At 38.2% G+C, this 26958-nt stretch overlaps 1 protein-coding gene across 2 annotated transcripts in view; it reads right to left on the bottom strand.

The window, feature by feature from the left end:
• Positions 1–26958, bottom strand: part of LOC110467186 (zinc finger protein aebp2-like) — a 98660-nt gene that overhangs the window by 50418 nt on the left and 21284 nt on the right. The window contains exon 2 of one of the 2 annotated variants that reach the window (XM_021524161.1): positions 23690–23749. The exons of the other annotated variant lie outside the window; for it this stretch is intronic. Coding sequence (XP_021379836.1) covers positions 23690–23749 — 60 coding nt within the window. The remainder of the gene's footprint in view (positions 1–23689; positions 23750–26958) is intronic. 2 annotated transcript variants of the gene reach the window in all.

Here is a 26958-nt window from a genome sequence, read left to right as displayed (position 1 = left end):
AAACAGATTCTCTCCGCTGTAGACAACTGTTAGTATAGCGCACGATCAGCACCAATCAAAAAGCTTAAATAATTAAAGTTAACCAACACATCAAAATAACAGTTCACCTTACAAAGTACCCTAGACATTAGACATTAATAGGTACAGTTACAAGAGGCCCAATGGTCTTGCATCACTCACCAGGCTATTTTGGAAGTTAATTTTAAATCTACCCAGTGGTTTGGGAGGATAACTCCTCAAAATTAGAACCTGCTCGGTAGTTTAAGAATGCATATTATTTAAAGCAAATCAGCCAATTTAATTTGACCCCTATTCACCCTGCCCTCAGCCTTACGGAAGGTCAGCCCTTTTTTGTTTAAATTTTGATCCTCATTGGTTGAGTATGCTACAATCACAATTTTGCCAAATAGTTTGGGAATAAAGCTTCTATGAATATTAGCCACTTTATTTGAATAACTTTATTCAGAATCTGTCGTAGATTGGGAAAAGATGTCAATTAAAGCAAATCAGTCAATTTTACCACATTTGGCCCTGTCTCTAAGCCCCTAGAAGGGTTAGCTCAATGTTTATATACATTTTGATAGCTATATATAGGCTAAGCATGCTACCAATACAATCTGGAAGAAATCTGCACAACAGTTCAGGAGAAGATGTCTTTTAAACCAAATCAGTCAATTTGACCTCCTTTATACCACCCCTCAGTCCCAAGGTGAGTCAGTCCCCAGTCCCTCTATTTGTTTAACTTTTGATCCCCATTAGCTTACTACCCGGTATGTATACCAACACCACTTGGTTGAAACATGCCCTATTGTTTGGCAGAGGATGATAAAAGTGGAATTTGTCCCCTTTTGACTTCCTAACTAAGCCCTCAGGAGGGTCAGCCCCTTTATTTATGTCACTTTTGATCCACATGGACCAAGAATGCTACCAAAAATCTCAGCTGAATTCTGCTCAGTACTTACGGAGAAGATGGCATTCATATAAAAGTTGATGGATGTCAGACAACAACAATGAGGCACTAGACCTAAGCTAACTGTCAGTACTTTGTACTAGCTTACAATGGAACTTGCTTGTTTTTCCGAGGTTTCTGAGTAATGACAGGATATATAATCATGGTAAAATTGTGTTGAAGGTACGTGTCAGTTTTTCCCAATATGGTGTTTACACGTAAGTTACATTCTGTCTGACCTCTGTAGGCCCATTTCTCCCCACATGGTATTTTACCTGTAAGTTACATTCTGTCTGACCTCTGTAGGCCTATTTCTCCCCACATGGTATTTACCTATAAGTTACATTCTGTCTGACCTCTGTAGGCCCATTTCTCCCCACATGGTATTTAACTGTAAGTTACATTCTGTCTGACCTCTGTAGGCCTATTCTCCCCTCATGGTATTTAACTGTAAGTTACATTCTGTCTGACCTCTATAGGCCTATTTCTCCCCACATGAAATTACCTGTAAGTTACATTAGACATTGGAGTCGTCTACATAATCTGTCGGATACTAGATTAAATAAGGACATACAGGTTATTTAAGTTTAATTATCAGGTAGAAAACTATAATATGTTAGTAATGCCTCAATCCCATCATAGTGCGCTAGCTAAGTGTAGGTGTAGGGTTGCACTGATACGCATCGAAACAGTCCGGTATGATAGAATACCTTTGAATGAAAGAAAGTGTTTTGCGTGTAAAAGCATGGTAGAAACAGAGAGTCATGTTTTAATAGAATGTAACTTGATTGCAGGAGGCCAGTAATATCACAAGTGATTTTTACAATATGAGTAAAGATGAAAAGTTAGTTGTAATTCTAAGCAACCCTTACTTGGCGAGGTCCTGTGTGAAAATCTGTATTAATATTCTTAACCGACGTCGCAACTTGCTCTATAATAAAGTAGTAATGTGTTTTTTAATGTCAATTATTTTTATATTTTTATATTGATAAAGCTTTATTGATTATGTGGATTGTACAAAGTGTCCTCTATGCTTATATTGGTAAAGGCTTATTTGACCATGTGTGTATGGACTCTATATATCACACACAGTATTTATCCAGTTATTTATCTACATCTGGGGATATTTGTTTGGCCCTGGGATTGGGCTACATGTCGGTAGTGATTGGCCCAACTACTCTCGCTCATCTCACATCCTAGGCCCAAATCATTACACGTCTTATACGCTTTTGCCAATTGTATAACTCCAATAATGTTAAAAGCTACTGTAAGCTTTTGATTTATAATTATGTACATATATGTAATACCTTTACATTCTAGAGTAACAGGGGAAGAGCGAGTGTCTCGTAAGTCTAATATAGTAGACTGGATGTAAGGGTGGGTGAGCAGACATATTTTCGAGATTGTAATACTTGTACCTTTTACATGTGACACTATAATAAACTAATTTGAATTTGAATACATTGTGTCTGACCTCTGTAGGCTCCCACATGGTATTTGAGGTACCAACACAAGCACCTCTCTACAACATGTTGTTGGATGCAATTTCACACCTTCTCCTTTGCTCATTTGGGCCATTTTTAACACTTCACCTAGATGTTTGAACTTCCTGTGTAAGTTGGGTTAGCTGCTGGCCTTTCAGCAGGGAAGGCCTGTCAACATATGTAACTCCCATCAACCCCTCTCAGCCCAGCCTTTCCTATAGTCTACAAGGGTCCACTTAATGTCAGTTTGTACTGTAGCTATACATACTAATATACTGCTGAGCACTCAGCACCCGCTGAAAGGACATAAATACAGCATCACATCTGTAAAATACTCATATTTTGTGCGAGATACATCTATTATGTGTATTATGTACATGTATGTTTGATTCCTTGTTACTAAGTAGTAAGTAACTAAATATAGATATAAATATGTTATTGTTTTATGTTATTAATTCTCAAAACGCATTGAAATGGTGCCTGAAGAATGTTTGTAAAATTGTGTGAAAATTACATGATTTATTGCATACATTCAACATCACTTTGTACTGAAAAATACTTCAATTAAAGCGTAATAAAGAGTTCTGTGTGAACGACAAATTAATATTTGCGATTACATTGCACACATTCAGAAATTGAGAACAGCATTGTTCAACAGCTACTCAAACATATCAAGTGAATTCAAACATAAATGACCCTTCAAAACAGAATCCTTTCGCCTTTCTTTCACTTTAATCCCTTTGATGCAAATTTCCCCTCAGAAATCAATAGTCCCATACTTTGACCCTGAAACTAGCCATGCAATACCCAAAATGACTACTTGTCCCATCCACGTCCTGTCATCTCCTCAAACCACAGACACAAGTTGGCACCAAGGGTCTGGGACATCCCTATAAAGGGGCCTATAAGACCCCTGGGTGAACTGGCAGATGAATAGCCAGCCACACAGGTTCTAGTCAAAAGTGAAATTAACCTGAGTGGTCCAAGTCTTTCTGGTAAACGCTTGACTGCATATACTCATATATTTTCAGCCATCAAAGTTTTCAGTCTGATTTTCTCCATGTAAATCTGACAAAAGCCTAGCAGGATAGAACTGTGCCTGGTCAAATTCATTGACTGTGTAAATACCCTTCAGAACACTTCCATTCTTAGTCTCTGAATGAGAACTTACACCTTACTTTACACACAATTAATTTCTCTTTATTTTTCAATCAAATATTGTATAAACCCACCTTTGCTAATATTGTATTTCATCCCCATCTTGTTCCCCTATGTGTTTTCAATGAAACTCAGACAAAGGCCTAGTAGGGAAGGGACTTGGAGGCAGGAAGTTGGGTAAGGCTTGGTTGGACCTCCCAATGCTGGCCTTGATGACTTTTTAATCTGTGATCATGTCTATGCGGTGGAGAATTGGCCCACACTGGAGTCCTATGCCTTCACCTGGGTGTGTGGGTATCTCTTTTCATAATAATACAACCAGTACGTCTAGATCTGGATTTCACATCTTTAAACCACAATATGACTTGATGAAAAAGCAAGCAGCTGCTAGTGGTCAACAGTAGCTCCTTCCCAACAGGCTTATATTACATATGGTACCGTACATATGTCTCACAAAAGACCCATCAAACAGGCTTATGTTACATATGGTACCATACATGTCTCACAAAACCCCCATCAAACAGGCTTATATTACATATGCTACCATACATATGTATCACAAAAGACCCATCAAACAGGCTTATATTACATATGGTACCGTACATATGTCTCACAAAAGACCCATCAAACAGGCTTATATTACATATGGTACCATACATATGTCTCACAAAACACCCATCAAACAGGCTTATATTACATATGCTACCATACATATGTATCACAAAAGACCCATCAAACAGGCTTATGTTACATATGGTACCATACATGTCTCACAAAACACCCATCAAACAGGCTTATGTTACATATGGTCCCATACATGTCTCACAAAACACCGATCAAACAGGCTTATATTACATATGGAACCATACATATGTCTCACAAAACACCCATCAAACAGGCTAATATTACATATGGTACCGTACATGTCTCACAAAACACCCATCAAACAGGCTAATATTACATATGGTACCGTACATATCTCACAAAACACCCATCAAACAGGCTTATATTACATATGCTACCGTCCCTATCCCCCCCAAAACACACATCAAACACGCTTATATTACATATGGTACCGTACATATCTCACAAAACACCCATCAAACAGGCTTATATTACATATGGTACCGTACATATGTCTCACAATACACCCATCAAATCTGATGGTTTTTCCCTTTGATTTGTTTTCTGTATCATTTACATGAAGTTGGTTTGGTTTTGTAGTTGCATTCCTGATATTCTGAAATATCTTGTGGCACTACACTGTACTTGGTGTAATATTGGTGTAATCTGTAGCAATGTTACACTGTACTTGGTGTAAAATTGGTGTAATCTGTAGCAATGTTAACACTGAACTTGGTGTAATATTAGTGTAATCTGTAGCAATGTTAACACTGTACTTGGTGTAATATTGGTGTAATCTGTAGCAATGTTACACTGTACTTGGTGTAATATTGGTGTAATCTGTAGCAATGTTAACACTGTACTTGGTGTAATATTGGTGTAATCTGTAGCAATGTTACACTGTACTTGGTGTAATATTGGTGTAATCTGTAGCAATGTTAACACTGTACTTGGTGTAATATTGATGTAATCTGTAGCAATGTTAACACTGTACTTGGTGTAATATTAGTGTAATCTGTAGCAATGTTAACACTGTACTTGGTGTAATATTAGTGTAATCTGTAGCAATGTTAACACTGTACTTGGTGTAATATTAGTGTAATCTGTAGCAATGTTAACACTGTACTTGGTGTAATATTAGTGTAATCTGTAGCAATGTTAACACTGTACTTGGTGTAATATTAGTGTAATCTGTAGCAATGTTAACACTGTACTTGGTGTAATATTAGTGTAATCTGTAGCAATGTTAACACTGTACTTGGTGTAATATTAGTGTAATCTGTAGCAATGTTAACACTGTACTTGGTGTAATATTAGTGTAATCTGTAGCAATGTTACACTGTACTTGGTGTAATATTGGTGTAATCTGTAGCAATGTTACACTGTACTTGGTGTAATATTGGTGTAATCTGTAGCAATGTTAACACTGTACTTGGTGTAATATTGGTGTAATCTGTAGCAATGTTACATTTAATTTTCTACTGGAACATAGCCAGTGATGTGTTCTCCTTACATGTTACAACATTTGAATTAATTATACACTGTTATTTGTCCATTTATAGTGTATATATGTATATATCTGCCTTTTCACTATTGCCAGCCAACTGATGTCAACAACCAAAGAGGTACATAAGCAATACCACACAGAACCCTGTATTGCATGGCCTGAAAACTGGCTATATCACTATATTATGATTTGTAAGGTTAGTAATCATATATAATAAAATACCTTACAACCCTCACCTGTACACAAATGACTTATTTTTACAAGTACAGCAATTCAAATAAAAAACAAATCTGAAAAGTTATAAAAACATTTAGTATATTAGCTGTCCTCAGTCACATATGTCTTAGTTCTATACCGCCTGCTGATCAGCAGTCTAATGCCAATGACCAGATACAGTACATACACACGTCTGTCGTGTACAGGTACAAACTTAAAGAACATCCAGCTCCTTATTTACCTCGGCTCTATATATACAGTGAACAGCTGGGTGATGTCAATGACCAGATACAGTACATACACACTGTCTGTCGTGTACAGGTACAAACTTAAAGAACATCCAGCTCCTTATTTACCTCAGCTCTATATATACAGTGAACAGCTGGGTGATGTTAATGACCAGATACAGTACATACACACTGTCTGTCGTGTACAGGTACAAACTTAAAGAACATCCAGCTCCTTATTTACCTCAGCTCTATATACAGTGAACAGCTGGGTGATGTCAATGACCAGATACAGTACATACACACTGTCTGTCGTGTACAGGTACAGACTTAAAGAACATCCAGCTCCTTATTTACCTCAGCTCTATATACAGTGAACAGCTGGGTGATGTCAATGACCAGATACAGTACTTACACACTGTCTGTCGTGTACAGGTACAGACTTAAAGAACATCCAGCTCCTTATTTACCTCAGCTCTATATATACAGTGAACAGCTGGGTGATGTCAATGACCAGATACAGTACTTACACACTGTCTGTCGTGTACAGGTACAGACTTAAAGAACATCCAGCTCCTTATTTACCTCAGCTCTATATATAGTGAACAGCTGGGTGATGTCAATGACCAGATACAGTACTTACACACTGTCTGTCGTGTACAGGTACAGACTTAAAGAACATCCAGCTCCTTATTTACCTCAGCTCTATATATACAGTGAACAGCTGGGTGATGTCAATGACCAGATACAGTACTTACCTGTACAGTAAAAGTTTCAACTCACCTAAGCTCCTCATGGCAGACATGACTAAATGTTCGGTGATCAGAGACACTGGTCTTACAACAGATCCAAAGCATGATGTTTTATCACAAACACTGGCAATCATATTACTATAGTCACAATAATCCAATCTATTATCTATTAAGTGAATAACACAGTTTACATGACTTCCTACATGTGGAATGAGAAGTCTGTATACATAGCAGGGCCTGCTACAATGACCTAGTGTAGCTGGCTGTTATAGTACTGACCTGGAAATGAAAGTAAGCATGGCCATGTGTCTATAAATATCCCACTGGAAGTAGAGACTAACTCTCCCTGACAAGCTCAGTAAATATGTCTACTATCCAGTCTGATAAAAAAAAAAACTGTATAAAGAATAACTCATAAAAACATCTCTTTATATAATATACCGCCTTTGAAACAACATTAATTTACTGCACTTTCATAGACTTTAACTGAATAGCTAGTATCTTTATAATTTTACATAACAGGATTGCATTTGCATGTGTCCGTAAAGTGAGTGGTCAAAATATCACCAAGTTTGAATGTGCCTGTGTAGTGAGTGGTGACAATATCACCGAGTTTACATGTGCCTGTGTAGTGAGTGGTGACAATATCACCAAGTTTACATGTGCCTGTGTAGCGAGTTTTTTTGTTTGTTTGTTTGATTTTGTTTAACGTCCTATTAACAGCTAATGTCATTTAAGGATGGCCTCCCCTGTGTGCAAGATGCATGCGTGTAGTGTATGTGTGTGTATTTTGGGAGGCTGCGATATGTTCGTGTTTGTCTCCTTGTGATAGCGCGGAACTGATGCCGACTTTATAGTGCTACCTCACTGAAACATACTGCCGAAGACACCCAGCAGGACGCCCCACCCGGTCACATTATACTGACAACGGGCGAACCAGTCGTCCCACTCCTAATTTGCTGAGCGTTAAGCAGGAGTAGAAACTACCATTGTTAAAGACTTTGGTATGTCTCGGCCAGGGGACAGAACCCAAAGCCTTCCTCACAGGGGCGAACGCTCAACAAATGGCCAAAAGTGAGGCATTGTCAAGGGAGACATTAGGAAGAAGAAAGTTATTTAGAAAGGAGAGAAGAGATAAGGTCCCAATTTTAGTCGCCTCTTACGATCATGCAATTGGGGGCAGCAGGTACAATTCTTACGCCCTACCTGCAGTGAGTGGTGACAATATCACCGAGTTTACATGTGCCTGTGAAGTGAGTGGTGACAATATCACCGAGTTTACATGTGCCTGTGTAGTGAGTGGTGAAAATATCACTGAGTCTGTGCAAAGATTGCTGACAAAACACATGGCATAGATTGGGAATTCCATTGTAAATGCCTGGATGACATCAATCTGTCAGTAATCCTGTCACACAAGCAGTTAGTTCCCCCACTCTATTGATTTCTCATCCATCCCTTTACAGATATTCCAGTAAGTTTAAATCTCATTTCTGTCAATGATCGGGTCATGTTTAAAGATTAAACCATGTTATTTAATTCCATTTCTGATTCAACATCAATTTTATAGATTTAACTTTTCCATAACTGGAAATTAACTGCTAATTGACAGGTGCAGTCAAACTTGCTTATAAATGAAGGACATACTCAGAGTTTTCTGGTCCTTTATAAGTAAGACAGAAGACAAATACTGTTACATGGTCCGTCAACATTGACCATGTCGATTACCTCTCTGACCATCACATTCAAATAGTGTCAATCTTTATTATTCACTTCTGTGAACTTTCTTGTTTTTTTAAAAGAATTTTTATTTTGTTTTCATTAATTTTCAGAGAAACATGAAAATAAAAAGAAATATTTAGTTACTCGAAATGACCCATTGAGTAGAATACAATGAGTCTTGGAGAATTGAAGATATCTCTGTTTGTGTTGCTCCTGTAAATAGAATTCTATGTGTTAGCTGTCCCACACAGTGATGTTAGGTGGGGGATGGAAGGGTCAGACTAAATGTGTGTAAGCTGTCACACACAGTGATGTTAGGTGGGGGAGGGATGGGTCAGACTAAATGTGTGTAAGCTGTCTCACACAGTGATGTTAGGTGGGGGGAGGGATGGGTCAGACTAAATGTGGGTTAGCTGTCCCACACAGTGATGTTAGGTGGGGGGGATGGATGGGTCAGACTAAATGTGTGTTAGCTGTCCCACACAGTGATGTTAGGTGGGGGGATGGATGGGTCAGACTAAATGTTAATCCACATCAAACCTTTTAATCTGTGCACTTCACTTTTTTTCTCCCACTGTTACAAGCTAGTTACACAAAATGATTTATTGATGACACCAGACATCGGCTACCTTAATGATGTATGCATTGAAAAACTAACCTCTCCTACACCAGGAAAGAGCCTAATCTACGTTACTGTGACATACCGTCTCGTAGAATAGCACTGTCATACATCTAACTTATACGTACATACATGTTCAGGCAACCTTTTTTTCTGTGATTCATTTTTTTAACACAAAGCGGAAACATTCTGGACAAAAACTGATGCATAGCAGTCGTCCAAGTACTGCAACACAATCATATGTCAAGTGTAGTAGGTAAGCAGACAACATGCACTGAGGCAGCAGTAGCTATGATAGCCAGCTCAACACCTCTGTAGCAGACAGCAGCAGAAAATTGGCCATCTCACAATAAATCATACCCAAGATATTAAGGGACTCCACACTGACATAGCTACAATACTGATAACTAAGAACTCTAACATATCACTTTTTATTCCAGTACATTTTTTTGCCTATCAGTTTCAATTTTTTGTCCCTTGTCAATTTGTAGAGCAGTACATTAAAACCTGGACTCTGGTCATATGTATAGATCCCTCATCATATAACCTGATCCCTCTGATAGCCTGGCCTCCCTTTAACAGTAGTGTGTCTATGATATCGCTAGATACCATGTGTATAACCACGGTTCCCCAGACGATGAAGGGTCACACAGTTCGTTCCAGGTATTGGACACCTGTGCACCCAGGTAAGCCCTTCTCGCTATACTCCATCGACAACAAAGAAAATAATATGACATGATTTATTTATACTTTGGAATTATGATTCAAGTGAAATACATTTAATGGCCAGTGCAGACATCTATTTTTCTGAACTAAAACCATATACCTCACATTGAGATATTGTACATGCCAGACAGATATCTGGAAGCCATATTAAAAGAACAGAAGACATGAACTAATTGTTCTCTTACAAGAATTTATTGTATCAATATAAAATACTTAAAAAAATAAACTTCTAATATAAATGATCACTTTGATACATAATCACGTATGTTTACTGATAAAAAACAAGCTCCAAACTGCAAGTTATCACTGATATCAAGGAGCCTTTCATCATTGTAAAAAATTGTTTTAGTGTTTTCAATAATGTGTTGAGTAGCCCTATTCACTGGCTGCCACCACCACGTCAGTGACACAGATATCAATATTCATGAAGCATATAAAGGACACAAGTAACTATTGAATAATCTTCATCAAAGGATTAACTCAACCGTACTGTGATCATCACTGAAACCCAACTGGATCCAATTACCTTTTACAACAAAAGAAATTAGCCTCCATCTCTTAAATGTCTTGAAATATGCAGGTGAGACATTCAGCTGACAAGACTGATCAATATTGAAGAAAAGAATTAGAAAAGAATTTCATAGATGTTACAACTGTGATGGAAACTTATTTGAACTGTAAATGGGAAGTAACATTGAATGTCAGCTAGACAGCAGTTCATGGTTCATCAGGCAGCAACATGAAAGTGTCTAGTGACCATCTGAGGCATAGCGACTCATCAGACCAATCTCGACAGTGAAGTTCAATGGGAAATCATTTAACACACAACTACATGAGTCTAGAGACAGTAACAGTTCTGGGCTCCAGGTGGAACCATCAGAGGCACACCGAAAGGAGCCTAGAAATAATCAATGTCCAGTTCCTTGTGGAACCACATGAGGCAAGGCGATAAAAACCCAGAGGCAAAAAACAACAGTTCAGGGTTGTTTGTGGAAACATTTAAGACACATCAACCTAAAGACAACAGTTCAGGGTTCTTTGTGGAAACATTTAAGGCACATCAGTCTAGAGACAATAACAGTTGAGGGTTCCAAGTTGAACCATAGAAGGCACAGTGAACGAGCCCGAGACAACAACAGTTCAGGATTCTATGTGAAACCATCTGAGACACAGTGACAAAAGTTATCAAGCCGGATTCATGGCTCCCCAAAGGCCAACATAATCGCCATTAGGCCAAAAAAAGCTGATGGATCCATATCACACACAAAAGAACATGAGCCTCCGACACACAAGGTAGTTACTTGGTCCCAGAGGACCAAAACGTCTGGTCCAGAAAACTCAGTCCTGGATTGCAGGAAAATGGGACTGAGCAACAAATAAAACCTCCAGTGCATTTTACAGATTTTCAGAAGTTATAGAGTGACTATGATATTTCTTATTCTACCAGACTTTTTTTGAGATTTCCATTACCACAGTATGAAGGCATAAACATTATCTCCACAGGATGCTAGCATGAGAAGTGTTCTGAAGACTCCGCTCCAAGTGTGAACCTCCTAGCAGTGTATCAAGATGAGGATTGCTTTTGATGATACATGCAAATCAACCAAAACTCTCTGGTATGGAAACCCTGGAGTCTAATGTTCTGTGAAAGCCATCCCTTACACACAGCCACTGGGGACAGTAAACTACGAACCTGGTCGTATGCAGAAACAGTGTACAGGGGATGTTTTCTCAATCAACTTCATACAAACATTGGCTTCAGTGCAGATTCTATACTGTTAGAATTCATCATCATCACAATTTATATTACTTTTTCGTGACATTGAACTTTTCATATTATAAAAAAATATTTGTAAATTTAAACATTAAAATTGCAGCAAAGAAAACCCCCACAACTATTGAATTTCTGTGAACAGCAGCTAGACATGATATGTAGAAGTATATATATCCAAATGTATGGAATATGACATCAGAAGTAGGAATTATACTTTAGTTGTCTAATAGCTCATTAATCAGGACAGTAATTTTACCAGAACTCCATCTCTCCTTTGTACCATAGGGTGGGCTTAACCCAGACATCAGGCTAATAATATGGCATGAAAGAAACAGGAAATTTGATATCAATGTGACAAATCATCCAATATCAAATTTACAAACAAATCACAGAAAACCAAGTAACAAAGTCAAGGTTATCTTGATCCCGAAATAACTCAATACCGAGAGGAAGCATAGGTCAGGTAGGACCATACGTATGCCTACTCAGATCTACAAGTGAGAGAAGGAGGCATTGGTAAAGAAGAACCATACGTATGCCTACTCAGATCTACAAGTGAGAGAATCAGGCATGGGTATGGTAGGACCATACCTACTCAGATCTACAAGTGAGAGAATCAGGCATGGGTATCGTAGGACCATACCTACTCAGATCTACAAATGAGAGAAGGAGGCATGGATAAGGTAGGACCATACCTACTCAGATCTACAAGTGAGAGAATCAGGCATGGGTATGGTAGGACCATACCTACTCAGTTCTACAAATGAGAGAAGGAGGCATGGGTAAGGTAGTACCATACCTACTCAGATCTACAAGTGAGAGAAGGAGGCATGGGTAAGGTAGTACCATACCTACTCAGATCTACAAGTGAGAGGAGGAGGCATGGGTAAGGTAGGACCATACCTACTCAGATCTACAAGTGAGAGAAGGAGGCATGGGTAAGGTAGGACATGCCTACTCAGATCTTCAAGTGAGAGAAGGAGGCATGGGTAAGGTAGGACCATACATTATTGTACCTACTTAGATCTACAAGTGAGAGAAGGAGACATGGGTAAGGCAGGACCATACATTATTGTACCTACTCAGATCTACAAATGAGACAAGAAAAATATCTAGAAATAGGCAGGGGTTAGAATTAACACAAACTTCATACTCAGATCTACATGTAGGAGAACAACTAGAAGGGTGCAGTGGTCTATAACTGTCAGTACAGCATATGACCACTGACTACATACTCAACTAGAACTAGATCGACCAAACAGTAAGATCTGAAAAGATCAGGTGCCTAATTTGAGGTAGTAAATGCCAGCTGATATCTGAATAGGCTATGGAAATGAGCATTAAAGAAAGGAAGTTCATGCTAATAACACCACATAAAAAGGATCTGCACATGTTTACTGGAGGTGGGCACAATGGAAAGGACTGCCTTAATAAAAGTCAGGAAAGTCAAGATGGTTTGTATTTATTGTAAACTACACCCATTCTATACACCAGATCTATTTAGAATACTTAGAACACCTCACAGTTGCCTGGTCTCAATGTGTTACCTTCCGGTCAAATCTGAAAGTAATCTATCCATCTGACCAGTCACTGGCAGTAAGTGCCTCTCCAGGCCAGTGGTCAGTGGTAGGAGGGCCAGTACGTAGACTAGACTGGAATTCCCTGCTTTCCAAAGGATATCCTACTAGAACAAATCCTTGTTAAAAAGCTAGCGATGGTCAAACATTCACCTATACGAAAAACACCACATATATCATACTGACATAATATTTTCGACACACTGATATATGTTGATACATAAAGGAGTATCCTTTTTATATATTTCTCAAACTTTTAATCTGAATTTGATTTTTCATGTCAAGACCAGTCCATGTTTTCTAGTTAAGAATGATTGAGGTTCTGACAGGGGTTAAATTGCTCTGAAAACCCAGGGCCATTTGGCACTAATCAATCCTGCTCATAACTGTGAAAAATCCACAATCTCTCCTGCCAGACAAAGATAAAAATCTTCATGTATACTTGATAGCATCTACAGAAACAGGAAAAAATGTGAAAAGGAACTTGAAAGTGTTTATGATTAGGAGCAGCTTAGAAGATTTGATACCCTGTTCCAGTTCTACCTCTGGCAATCCCAGCATCCATGCTGTATCTATGGAAAGTGTCACTCCTAATTCTTTTGATAATGTGTGATTTGCATACTTATATGATCTGAGAATTAACATTTAATTGAATTAACAGTTCCTGTCCAATCCTGTATTCAGTCCTCTAAACCTAGTAAATATGTCAAATTCAATATGACCTTCACCTTTTATACCACACACCATGACCTTCACCTTTTATACCACACACCATGACCTCCACCTTTTATACCACACACCGTGACCTCCACCTTTTATATCACACACCATGACCTTCACCTTTTATACCACACACCATGTCCTTCACCTTTTATACCACACACCATGACCTTCACTTTTTATATCACACACCATGACCTCCACCTTTTATACCACACACCATGACTTTCACCTTTTATACCACACACCATGACCTCCACCTTTTATACCACACACTATGATCTCCACCTTTTATACCACACACTATGATCTCCACCTTTTATACCACACACCATGATCTCCACCTTTTATACCACACACCATGTCCTTCACCTTTTATACCACACACCATGACCTTCACCTTTTATATCACACACCATGACCTCCACCTTTTATACCACACACCATGACTTTCACCTTTTATACCACACACCATGACCTCCACCTTTTATACCACACACTATGATCTCCACCTTTTATACCACACACTATGATCTCCACCTTTTATACCACACACCATGATCTCCACCTTTTATACCACACACCATGTCCTTCACCTTTTATACCACACACCATGACCTTCACCTTTTATATCACACACCATGACCTCCACCTTTTATACCACACACCATGACTTTCACCTTTTATACCACACACCATGACCTCCACCTTTTATACCACACACTATGATCTCCACCTTTTATACCACACACTATGATCTCCACCTTTTATACCACACACCATGATCTCCACCTTTTATACCACACACCATGTCCTTCACCTTTTATACCACACACCATGACCTTCACCTTTTATATCACACACCATGACCTCCACCTTTTATACCACACACCATGACTTTCACCTTTTATACCACACACCATGACCTCCACCTTTTATACCACACACTATGATCTCCACCTTTTATACCACACACTATGATCTCCACCTTTTATACCACACACCATGATCTCCACCTTTTATACCACACACCATGTCCTTCACCTTTTATACCACACACCATGACCTTCACCTTTTATATCACACACCATGACCTCCACCTTTTATACCACACACCATGACTTTCACCTTTTATACCACACACCATGACCTCCACCTTTTATACCACACACTATGATCTCCACCTTTTATACCACACACTATGATCTCCACCTTTTATACCACACACCATGATCTCCACCTTTTATACCACACACCATGTCCTTCACCTTTTATACCACACACCATGACCTTCACCTTTTATATCACACACCATGACCTCCACCTTTTATACCACACACCATGACTTTCACCTTTTATACCACACACCATGACCTCCACCTTTTATACCACACACTATGATCTCCACCTTTTATACCACACACTATGATCTCCACCTTTTATACCACACACCATGATCTCCACCTTTTATACCACACACCATGTCCTTCACCTTTTATACCACACACCATGACCTTCACCTTTTATATCACACACCATGACCTCCACCTTTTATACCACACACCATGACTTTCACCTTTTATACCACACACCATGACCTCCACCTTTTATACCACACACTATGATCTCCACCTTTTATACCACACACTATGATCTCCACCTTTTATACCACACACCATGATCTCCACCTTTTATACCACACACCATGTCCTTCACCTTTTATACCACACACCATGACCTTCACCTTTTATATCACACACCATGACCTCCACCTTTTATACCACACACCATGACTTTCACCTTTTATACCACACACCATGACCTCCACCTTTTATACCACACACTATGATCTCCACCTTTTATACCACACACTATGATCTCCACCTTTTATACCACACACCATGATCTCCACCTTTTATACCACACACCATGTCCTTCACCTTTTATACCACACACCATGACCTTCACCTTTTATATCACACACCATGACCTCCACCTTTTATACCACACACCATGACTTTCACCTTTTATACCACACACCATGACCTCCACCTTTTATACCACACACTATGATCTCCACCTTTTATACCACACACTATGATCTCCACCTTTTATACCACACACCATGATCTCCACCTTTTATACCACACACCATGTCCTTCACCTTTTATACCACACACCATGACCTTCACCTTTTATATCACACACCATGACCTCCACCTTTTATACCACACACCATGACTTTCACCTTTTATACCACACACCATGACCTCCACCTTTTATACCACACACTATGATCTCCACCTTTTATACCACACACTATGATCTCCACCTTTTATACCACACACCATGATCTCCACCTTTTATACCACACACCATGTCCTTCACCTTTTATACCACACACCATGACCTTCACCTTTTATATCACACACCATGACCTCCACCTTTTATACCACACACCATGACTTTCACCTTTTATACCACACACCATGACCTCCACCTTTTATACCACACACTATGATCTCCACCTTTTATACCACACACTATGATCTCCACCTTTTATACCACACACCATGATCTCCACCTTTTATACCACACACCATGTCCTTCACCTTTTATACCACACACCATGACCTTCACCTTTTATATCACACACCATGACCTCCACCTTTTATACCACACACCATGACTTTCACCTTTTATACCACACACCATGACCTCCACCTTTTATACCACACACTATGATCTCCACCTTTTATACCACACACTATGATCTCCACCTTTTATACCACACACCATGATCTCCACCTTTTATACCACACACCATGTCCTTCACCTTTTATACCACACACCATGTCCTTCACCTTTTATAAAACACACCATGTCCTTTACCTTTTATACCACTTTGCAATGTCTACTTATCTGGACTATCACTGAAACTGTGTAATCTAACATTTACCGTTCCCTTATACACGAAACTTAATTTCCCCCATACTTGTCAATATTAACCTTGACCCTACCTTTCTATTATATTAACCGTCACATTAACTTTTAATTCTGATCTTCACCTTATCTTACCTTATAAAAAGGTACGGTGAAGGTCACTTTAATTCATTCACCCCTGAAATTTCATAATGAACTATTCCAACCTTTGAATTGGAAGAGTTCAAATGTGTTTCAGGGGTGAATGAATTAAAGTGACCTTCACCGTACCTTTTTATCCTAACCTTTACATAACCTTCCACCTTACCTGTCTATCTTGATTGGAGGATTGTATGCAGTGTCTTCACATTTCTCCATATACACCTAGCAAAGTTGGTAATTATACTACAATAGAGAAACTCATTTCCAAAACAAGTTAAAGGACACCTATCTAAATACACCGAATGACTGATAAGTCATTAGGAGAGATTTGAATTGAACCACCACCAACCATTACTGATCAATAATAGTGAAATATCATCCCAGGGCACTGCCTGGCCGTACAGTACTCCAAGCTTCGATTCATGTAGCACACATTCAGTGAACCCCAACACAAGACAAAGGCAGACACTAATTCAAGATGGGCACAACATCATCTACAACGTCTGTAACCCTTGAACATGGTCAGCAACCTTAAGCCCATTCTTAAGGTCAGCAGCCCCAGCCCCTTATCAGGATTGACAACCACACCCCCTTATCATGGTTAGCAAACCAAGCCCCTTATCATGGTTAGCAAACCCAGCCCCTTATCATGGTCAGCAACCCCAGCCCCTTATCATGGTCAGCAACCCCAGCTTCTTATAATGGTCAGCAACCGGGTTAACCCCTGCCCTTTATAACGGTCAGCAATCCCAGCCCATCATCATGGTCGGTACCCCCAGTATATTAATTTCCTTTAGTGGTCAGTTGTCAGCCAATAAGCTATTATTCCTAGTTCGGACATTTGTGTCATTACAGAAATCAATAAAGCATCAGCATCACAGGCTCTATAGTATCACTGGTCATTATCAATGTAACTTATCTGGTGTGATGGTTCAGATGACAGATACTGAAAACATACACAAGTCTCTCCCTTAAAACTATACCATGTTGAATTAGGATCATAAAAGCATCATTGTCTCAATATCAGACTTAAAATCACATTTTTATTGTTTGTCAGCATCAGTTGGGTAAAACATGGACATTTTTATGAGAGGACAGATGAGACAAGAAGTCATAGATATACAGATTTCCCAACCTATTACCCAGACCAGGCCAACTTGTCTGCATTATCACAGCCAGATATGACACATAGACAAAGGTAAAGCTTATTGTCTGCCATAAATCGTTCTATAGGAAACCATAAAACAGGTCTGATACATTTACACAAAAAACAGCTGAGACATACGTCGATCCATCCTCCAAAAATCATATTCTTCATCACATGCATATCACTTAATTCTCCAACAGGCATCAGACTTGTCAGTATATCCTCCAATAGAGACATATTCAACATCAGTCATAAACCACTCCATTCTTTGATGGAGACATATTCAACATCAGACAAAATCCACTCCATTCTTTGATGGGGACATATTCAACATCGGACATAAACCACTCTATTCTTTGATGGAGACGTATTCAACATCAGACCTAAACCACTCCATTCCTTGATGGAGACATATTCACCATCAGACATAAACCCCTCCATTCTTTGATGGGGACATATTCAACATCACACATAAACCACTCCAGTCTTTGATGGAGACATATTCAACGTCAGACATAAACCACCCCATTCTTTGATGGATACATATTCAACATCACACATAAACCACTCCATTCTCTGATGGAGACATATTCAAGATCAGACATAAACCACTCTATTCTTTGATGGAGACGTATTCAACATCAGACAAAATCCACTCCATTCTTTGAGGGAGACATATTCAACACCAGATGTATGCCACTACATCCTTACAAAGAGACATATTCAACATCAGTCATAAACCACTCCATTCTTTGATGGAGACATATTCAACATCAGACATAAACCACTCCCTTCTTTGATGGATACATATTCAACATCAGACATAAACCACTCCATTCTTTGATGGAGACATATTCAACATTAGATGTATGCCCCTCAATTCTTTGATAGAGACATATTCAATACCAGATGTATGCCACTACATCCTTACAAAGAGACATATTCAACACCAGATGTATGCCACTACATCCTTATAAAGAGACATATTCAACACCAGATGTATGCCACTCTGAAACACAAGTTCCTTATCAGCTTCATAGGACAAAAACAAACAATTCACCAGAATGTTCAAAGCACTGATAATTTTATTCTATGTCAAAGCTAAACTGCTTCTTTATTGTAGTAATTATGACAGAGAAAAACATGATGTAGGAAGGAAGAGCAGTATACAACCACTTAAGTTGTCCAATGAAAATGGACAGTTTAACGAACACTTATCTTATTGATGTTTATGGCTACCATGTACAGCAACCGAGTACTTATGTCAATGTAGGTAATAGTTAATACACACGACAAAGCTGGTCACAAATACACACTTTGACTTGCTGTACTGTAAGACGGTAGGTGATACAAGACTCTCCACTACCTGCATGCATCTGACTGTAATTATCAATCTATAGAAACAGCTATGGTCACAGACACTCAATCAAGTCTCAAGCATATTGATTACACCAGAACAATTGGCCTTAGGCTTCATTTAACTCGAGTTTCTCAGGTGTCCCTGGCAGTGTCTCACCTAACTAAAACATTGTTACGGCAGCAGTATCCACAACAGGACAAATGAAGTTGATGCAACCTGATAAATAGCTATAATTTTCCAAATCATACACCCAAATAATATACCATTGTGATCACTGCCTAACAAGTTCCTATAATGATAGGGAGGCAACTTAGGGAAGGAAGGGCTGTTAACAACTCCCTGGTACCCAATCATTTCACAGTGGGTTTTCAAAAATCAATTGGATCTGGAAAGAAATTTCACACTGACTAAAAGTTTTCCTTAATTCTGAATCACATATATTTTATGAAAGCTACCATACATTTCTTATTCTTCAAAATTTCATAACTTGTCTAGAAGACTACATGTACAATGAATGTGTTGGTATCTAGAGAGTAAAGAACAAGTCACCTGTATCAGTAAATACCACAACTTTAGTGGAGACTCCACAGTGTGGTATTACACCAGATAGCCCTGAACCTTCTACAAATATAGTCCCCACGCAACAACAACGATCTTATTTCCCTAGATTAAAAACTAAGTTGTTTATACTGTAAATAACTTAGCTTCAAACAGACTTCTGAACTAAAGTAGCAATGACTGCCTCTAATGGCTTACCGCCTATAGCTACGTCTACCATAACTGAAGTCGAAACAGGAATCTTCTGTCATTATATTAACTTCACAAGTTTATGTTATTCTAAATACATTTTACGTAATGTGACCGTTTCCATGTATTTGTATGTACTCTGTATACCATATCAATTTCATTCCTTAAAACAAACAACAGTCAGTTTCATTATCGGCACACTACACCATTTAAATCATTGAAGCCGACGTAATGAGGTTGTAATTAAAAATTTATAATCTAGTCATCAGACTTCTGGATGAATGGTCCTCAAATATAACACACGCCAATAAAGGTAAGTCAGCAGGTCGTTTGACCTATAAGTGGTGACCAGTGCACTTTGTCAGCCTATATCTCAGTAGATCAGTGTAGCATGCATGGATGATGGTCATCCATGCATTATTAACAAAGATCTCTATTACTGCCACAGTAAAACTACCTACGGTAAATGTCCCTAAATCTACCTCATCCCTATACTTGATAATTTTTTTATCAATTTTGTATCAGTTAACAACATCATCAACAAAGATGGAAAAGCACTATAGGACAAGTAGTTAATTCTCCTTCCAGCTTCACAGAAACCTCCTCCATATTACGCAATGGTTTCACGCCTCTAATCTGTGATCTACTCCCTTGCTTACTTTTATTCAGGTTTATGACTTATGTTCCTTCCAGATATAAACTGTACCTTGAATCTTAGCACATCCATACAAATGAAATTCTTGGATGGTTACCATACTTTTTAACATCAAGCTGTGTGTAGCCTCATGCATGACTGGGATTTTTCCTAGGATTTTTCCGTGCTGTAACCAACCGGAAGGATATTACATGAGTAGCTAGTATGATAATAGTTAATATACCCTTAACATGCAACAATATGTCTATATATACCCGGCCTGACAAAGGGGTGATGAACTCTTCACCGGCCCCACCACACACTTCACAGTCTTAACACAGTACATCCAGATCACTGATTATCAACCGTACCTCTATTCCAAAGCATAACCATTTAAACCTTCTAGGTATTCATAATCAATCAAATAATAAACCAACGCTTCTAAAGTTTATTGTCTGTTAGGTTTTTTTTAGAATTCTTATATGTTTCTTTAATTATGCAACTTTTACAAGAATTGAACCTGACTGTTCTGTTGTGGTTTTGTTATTGGATACCCTCTTTCAAGACGAATACACTAATATATGAAATAGTATGTAACAAATTAAATGACCTTGACCGCCTTTGGCAATGATATTGAAGAACTCAGCAATCCAGGATAAAATAAGGAATACGTCTTTAATACAGCATGCATTATCAATGGAACTAAAGATAGAATTTTATTTCAAAGGAAAATGTCCTACAAATTAGTGGAACTGTACATAGAAGACAATTGTAAGGCTGTATCCCAATATCTAAAGCTAATTATCATCTAGACTCATCATAAACTGATGTAATGAATTCTTTTATGTGAAAAAAGAAATAGAAAAGATGTAAAATAATGCACCAAACACTGAAACAACATGATCAATTCTGTATGTTACACCTTGACCCAAACCCTATGTAGTGTGTTACAGGGGAAAGCTAGCTTTCAACTCCACATCGGGTAAACACAAAGCAAACTTCTATCATTGTGGCATAACATCAGCACAAATGTAACCTCCAGTCAAAGAGAATCGAGAAACATAAAACCTCTTACAAATCTATGTGAAATGAAAAGTACAATCTCTGTCTGGACGTCATAGAGAATTGGAACGCCTTTGTGAAAAAGGAAAAATTCCTCTTTCATTACCGCATTCTGTCAGAAAAATATGCTTTCATGTGAACAGACTGTAACATGTTGAACTCCCTTGGAGGTGGTGTCTCCTAAAAAGGTCACATGCTCAGCCTAAATGTCAGTAGGGCAGTGGAATAGCTACCTGTAAGTGGAGGAGGAGGAGGAGGAGGAGGAGGATATACATGTTGACACAAATGTCATAATATACACATATAATTGATCCCCTACTTTATAGCGGCAGATTGTCAACAATTATATAAATTTACATTTTGGGCCAATGCATATGGAACGAAACAAAGAAAAAAAATTCAAACACATGATTCTCAATACACATAGACTGTATATTTCATTACATTAAATGTAATAAGACAACGCCAGATTATTGTCACGATTCACAATGATGACACTAAGTACATCTAAATCTGAGGCGCATATATACTATCCACGAACATTGAGCATGCCCATAATATTTGAATGATAATATTTATAAATCGTGGTATACACCAAGCCAGTATATTTATATGGCTGATGTAACAGCATGCTGTGTATTGGTGTGTACCTTTCCCTCTCTATTTATATATACAAATATGTCTAGGTAAATATGGCTATTAATAGATGTGACCCAGTTAGCCACATGTAGACAGCTGATTACTAGGTCACCAAGGTGTACTAGGAGGCCCACAGCCAAGGGGTCGACTTTCTATTCTCTAACTTCCTATAGCTATTTCTCCACAGTTTCCATTCGTTTTAAAACATTGATTTGTCACCATCAGCAGACACGTTTGTGTGGGGCCATGACTGATAGCTTTTTCATAGTATATGTCTATGGCCTGATAGCTTTTTCATAGTATATGTCTCTGGAGTTCTTAATAAACCTTTAGCTATTTTTTTCTGAGTTGCTGTTTCTAGTTTTTATTTAGCACACACAATACAAAAATTAAATGACTTCAAAATGTCTGAGGACAATGACTAGATAATGCACATGTAACTGGAGAATATGGAAACAACAAAATTGGCATGCCGTAGTAATAACTCTGTCTTCAAGCAAAGTTTTCTTGAAATCTGAGAAGAAAGAGAAGAAATCTGGGTTTTACAAATTGAGTGTGGTCTGCTGCTGTCTGTGACAGTGGCACACTTCAGTATTGATTTGCATAGCAAGACCAACTGCTACTTAGGCCAGTCTGCCTAGATACAAATTAATGTCACAGATACTCATTTTCTTCCCAAGTCACCATAAATTGAAAACTGAGTCAAGCATTTTAGCTTAATAGCATGATTTTTATATATAAGACTGGAATGAGCAGGCAGAATGCTGGCTAATGATGGTGGAAACTCAGGGTGTTCAAGACTGGAATGACTTTGGTCATGACACAAGCCCTGTGATGTAACCCCTGCTATAATGCTACCTTTTTAATGCTTTGTAATACATTACAAATCCACCAATATTCAGGAGTTACCTATAAGTAGAGAGGCTAAGGTCGACATGAAATGGAGTAATTAACACTTGATTACCTCATGTTGTTGCTAACTAGCACAGCATCACCGATCCTTCCCCTGCAGGAATCCAACTCCCTACAAGCATACCAGGTACAGGCTATCAACACATACACCATAAAACAGGTCTTTGTAATTTAGCTTCAATGTAAACAATGTCTTATACTTCCTGCTATTTATCAAGCATTTCTATTCACATTTCTAGGATAAAAAGTGTGCATCAAAATATTTTCTAACATTTAAGTTATAGCCTGGTGATATAGAACCTGTAGTCAGCACCTTATAAGGTAGCTGTGAAATCCTCATATTGTGTAGAATTGTATATATCTGTAAAGTATTAAGTGCCCTGCAGTGTCTTATCTTAGCTAGATAGTGCACTATATCAAATATTAATTCATATCATAAGCATTGTCCTGCAGGAACAGAGCAATATCTTCAGAATGACGCCAGTCATTAGACTACATGTCTGGTTATCTAATCAGTATTTAGGCTTTGAGGTTTATTATCTTGTTATTAAATATCTATTGCTTGTCTGTGATACTCTCTGAAATGATAATCTTGTTCATTTTAAATTGCAAACACAAACATCTACTAGTCAATTTTGCAAGTCAGACAAATTAAAAATGAAGGTCAATCCATGGCATAGAGCATATTTATTACCTCCTAGGGTGAAACTTGTCTGACTTGGAAAATTAAACTAACAAACAAACAAGAGGCCCGATGGGCCTGAATCGCTCACCTGGTATTAATCTCACACAAATAATCTTAAAAGTGGACTAAAATACAGCTACAGGCAGAATACCAGTGTTTGACTCATAAAAGATTTAAACATACAACGCCTGTGACCTTGAATGATGAACAAGGACATAAGATTGAACAGAGTTTATAGCCGTCCAACCCAGCATGCTTCTGACAAAATATCATTACCCTGGACCTTTTGGTTATACAGAACAAGTCATTTAAAGATTTAAAGATTTATTAACCACTGTGACCTTGAATATGGGCGAAGGTCATCCATTTGTAAAAACTTGGTAGTCCTTAATTCCAGCATGTTAATGGCTAAATATCATCACCCTTAGCCATTTGCTTATTGAGAAGAAGTCGTTTAAAGGTTATAAACATATTTGACCCCTGTGACCTTTTTATATATGTCAAGGTCATTCGTTTGAACAAACTTGGTAGTCCTTCATCCCAGCATACTACTGGCCAAATATCATCATCCAAAGCCGTTTGGTTTTTCAGAAGAAGTTGTTTAGAGGTTTTAAACTTATTTGACCCCTGTGACCTTCAAAATGGGTGAAGGTCATTTGTTTGAACAAACTTGGTACCCCTTTGTCCCAGCATGTTACTGGCCAAATAACATCACCATAGGCCTCTTGGTTATTTAGAAGAAGCTGTTTTAAAGGTTTTAAACACATTTGACCCCTGTGACCTTGAAAATGGGAGAAGGTCATTTGCTTGAACCAACTTGGTAGCCCTTCATCCCAGCATGTTACTGGCCAAATATCATCACCCTAGGCCTCTTGGTTACTGAAAAGAAATTGTTAAAAGTAAAAAGTTGACGCCGGACGCCGCACCATGGCATAAGCTCACTTGCCCGTTGGGCAAGTGAGATAAAAATCATCTAAGTTTGGTTCAGAGAAAATAACTATAGCCTTGCTGCTAAATGACCTATTTTCTGCCTGAGGAACTCCATTTAGAGTAGTACATGTTAAAATTATCCAAATAAACAATAAAGTTTAACATGGAAGTTCCCCTTGGTCAATGGTCACACTCATTGTTTACACAGGTTTTATGAATCTATAACCATGATTTTTTTTTTCTGTACAGGAGAATAAGATATTAGAAATAATGCACACCTTTAATTCAAATTTCAGTTTTTATGAAATATTCTGTTTCACATTTAATTACTCCACTAATAGAGCTGATTAACGACTGATTAATGTAGCTGGGAATCTCTAGACAGTCACTGGTCAGGCATTGTGTCCAGTCACACTATCACACTGGACATTGTCCACACTCTATAGACAGTCACTTGTCAGGCATTGTGTCCAGTCACACTAGGACACTGGACATTTGACCTTTGACCACTAAATGACTCATGTTATGTAATGGAAAAGATGGACATGCCTGACTTGAAGCATCACATGTGAATTAATCATTATTCATTAGAAATGATACAAGTATTGTTTTAACGTTTGTATATAGCCTCTTTATTAAATTCTTGACGTAACATTATCAAGGATGACATCATTACGTCAGCATAACAATGTCAATACAAAGGGTTTAAATGACATGTCAAAAATATCTTTTATGTCATAGAACTGTGCAAATATATAACAAGAATGAATTCTCCATCTGTGTATCAAACAATTTTATTATTGATTAACTGTCAAGCTATGTGAAACTGTTATTAATCATCATGACAAAGTTTGCTCGTGGGTTTTAACACTAAATTCACGACTCAACTTGGAATTCCTGGATGTGATGTAGCTTATCTACAAGGCCCACACCAAAGACCTGGTTAACCTATATATCATCACATCAAAATCTGACATTGATATACCATCACACCAAAACCTGACTTGAATATACCGTCACACCAAGACCCGACTTGAATACACTGTCACACCAACATCCGACATTAATATTCTACCACACCAAGACCTGACGTTATTATTCTGTCACACCAAGACCTGACGTTAATATTCTGTCACACCAAGACCTGACGTTAATATTCTGTCACAACAAGACCTGACATTAATATTCTGTCACACCAAGATCTGACTTTAATATTCTGTCACACCAAGATCTGACATTAATATTCTGTCACACCAAGACCTGACATTAATATTCTGTCACACCAAGACCCGACGTTAATATTCTGTCACACCAAGATCTGATGTTAATATTCTGTCACACCAAGACCTGACGTAAATATTCTGTCACACCAAGATCTGACATTAATATTCTGTCACACCAAGACCTGACATTATCATTCTGTCACACCAAGACCTGACGTTAATATTTTTTCACACCAAGATCTGATGTTAATATTCTGTCACACCAAGACCTGACGTAAATATTCTGTCACACCAAGACCTGACATTAATATTCTGTCACACCAAGATCTGACGTTAATATTCTGTCACACCAAGACCTGACGTTAATATTCTGTCACACCAAGATCTGACGTTAATATTCTGTCACACCAAGACCTGACGTAAATATTCTGTCACACCAAGATCTGACATTAATATTCTGTAACACCAAGACCTGACATTATC

The sequence above is a fragment of the Mizuhopecten yessoensis genome, unplaced genomic scaffold (genome assembly GCF_002113885.1).
Source record: "Mizuhopecten yessoensis strain PY_sf001 unplaced genomic scaffold, ASM211388v2 scaffold11165, whole genome shotgun sequence".
NCBI classification, from domain to species: domain Eukaryota; kingdom Metazoa; phylum Mollusca; class Bivalvia; order Pectinida; family Pectinidae; genus Mizuhopecten; species Mizuhopecten yessoensis.
This window is presented reverse-complemented; position numbering and strand designations above follow the sequence as displayed.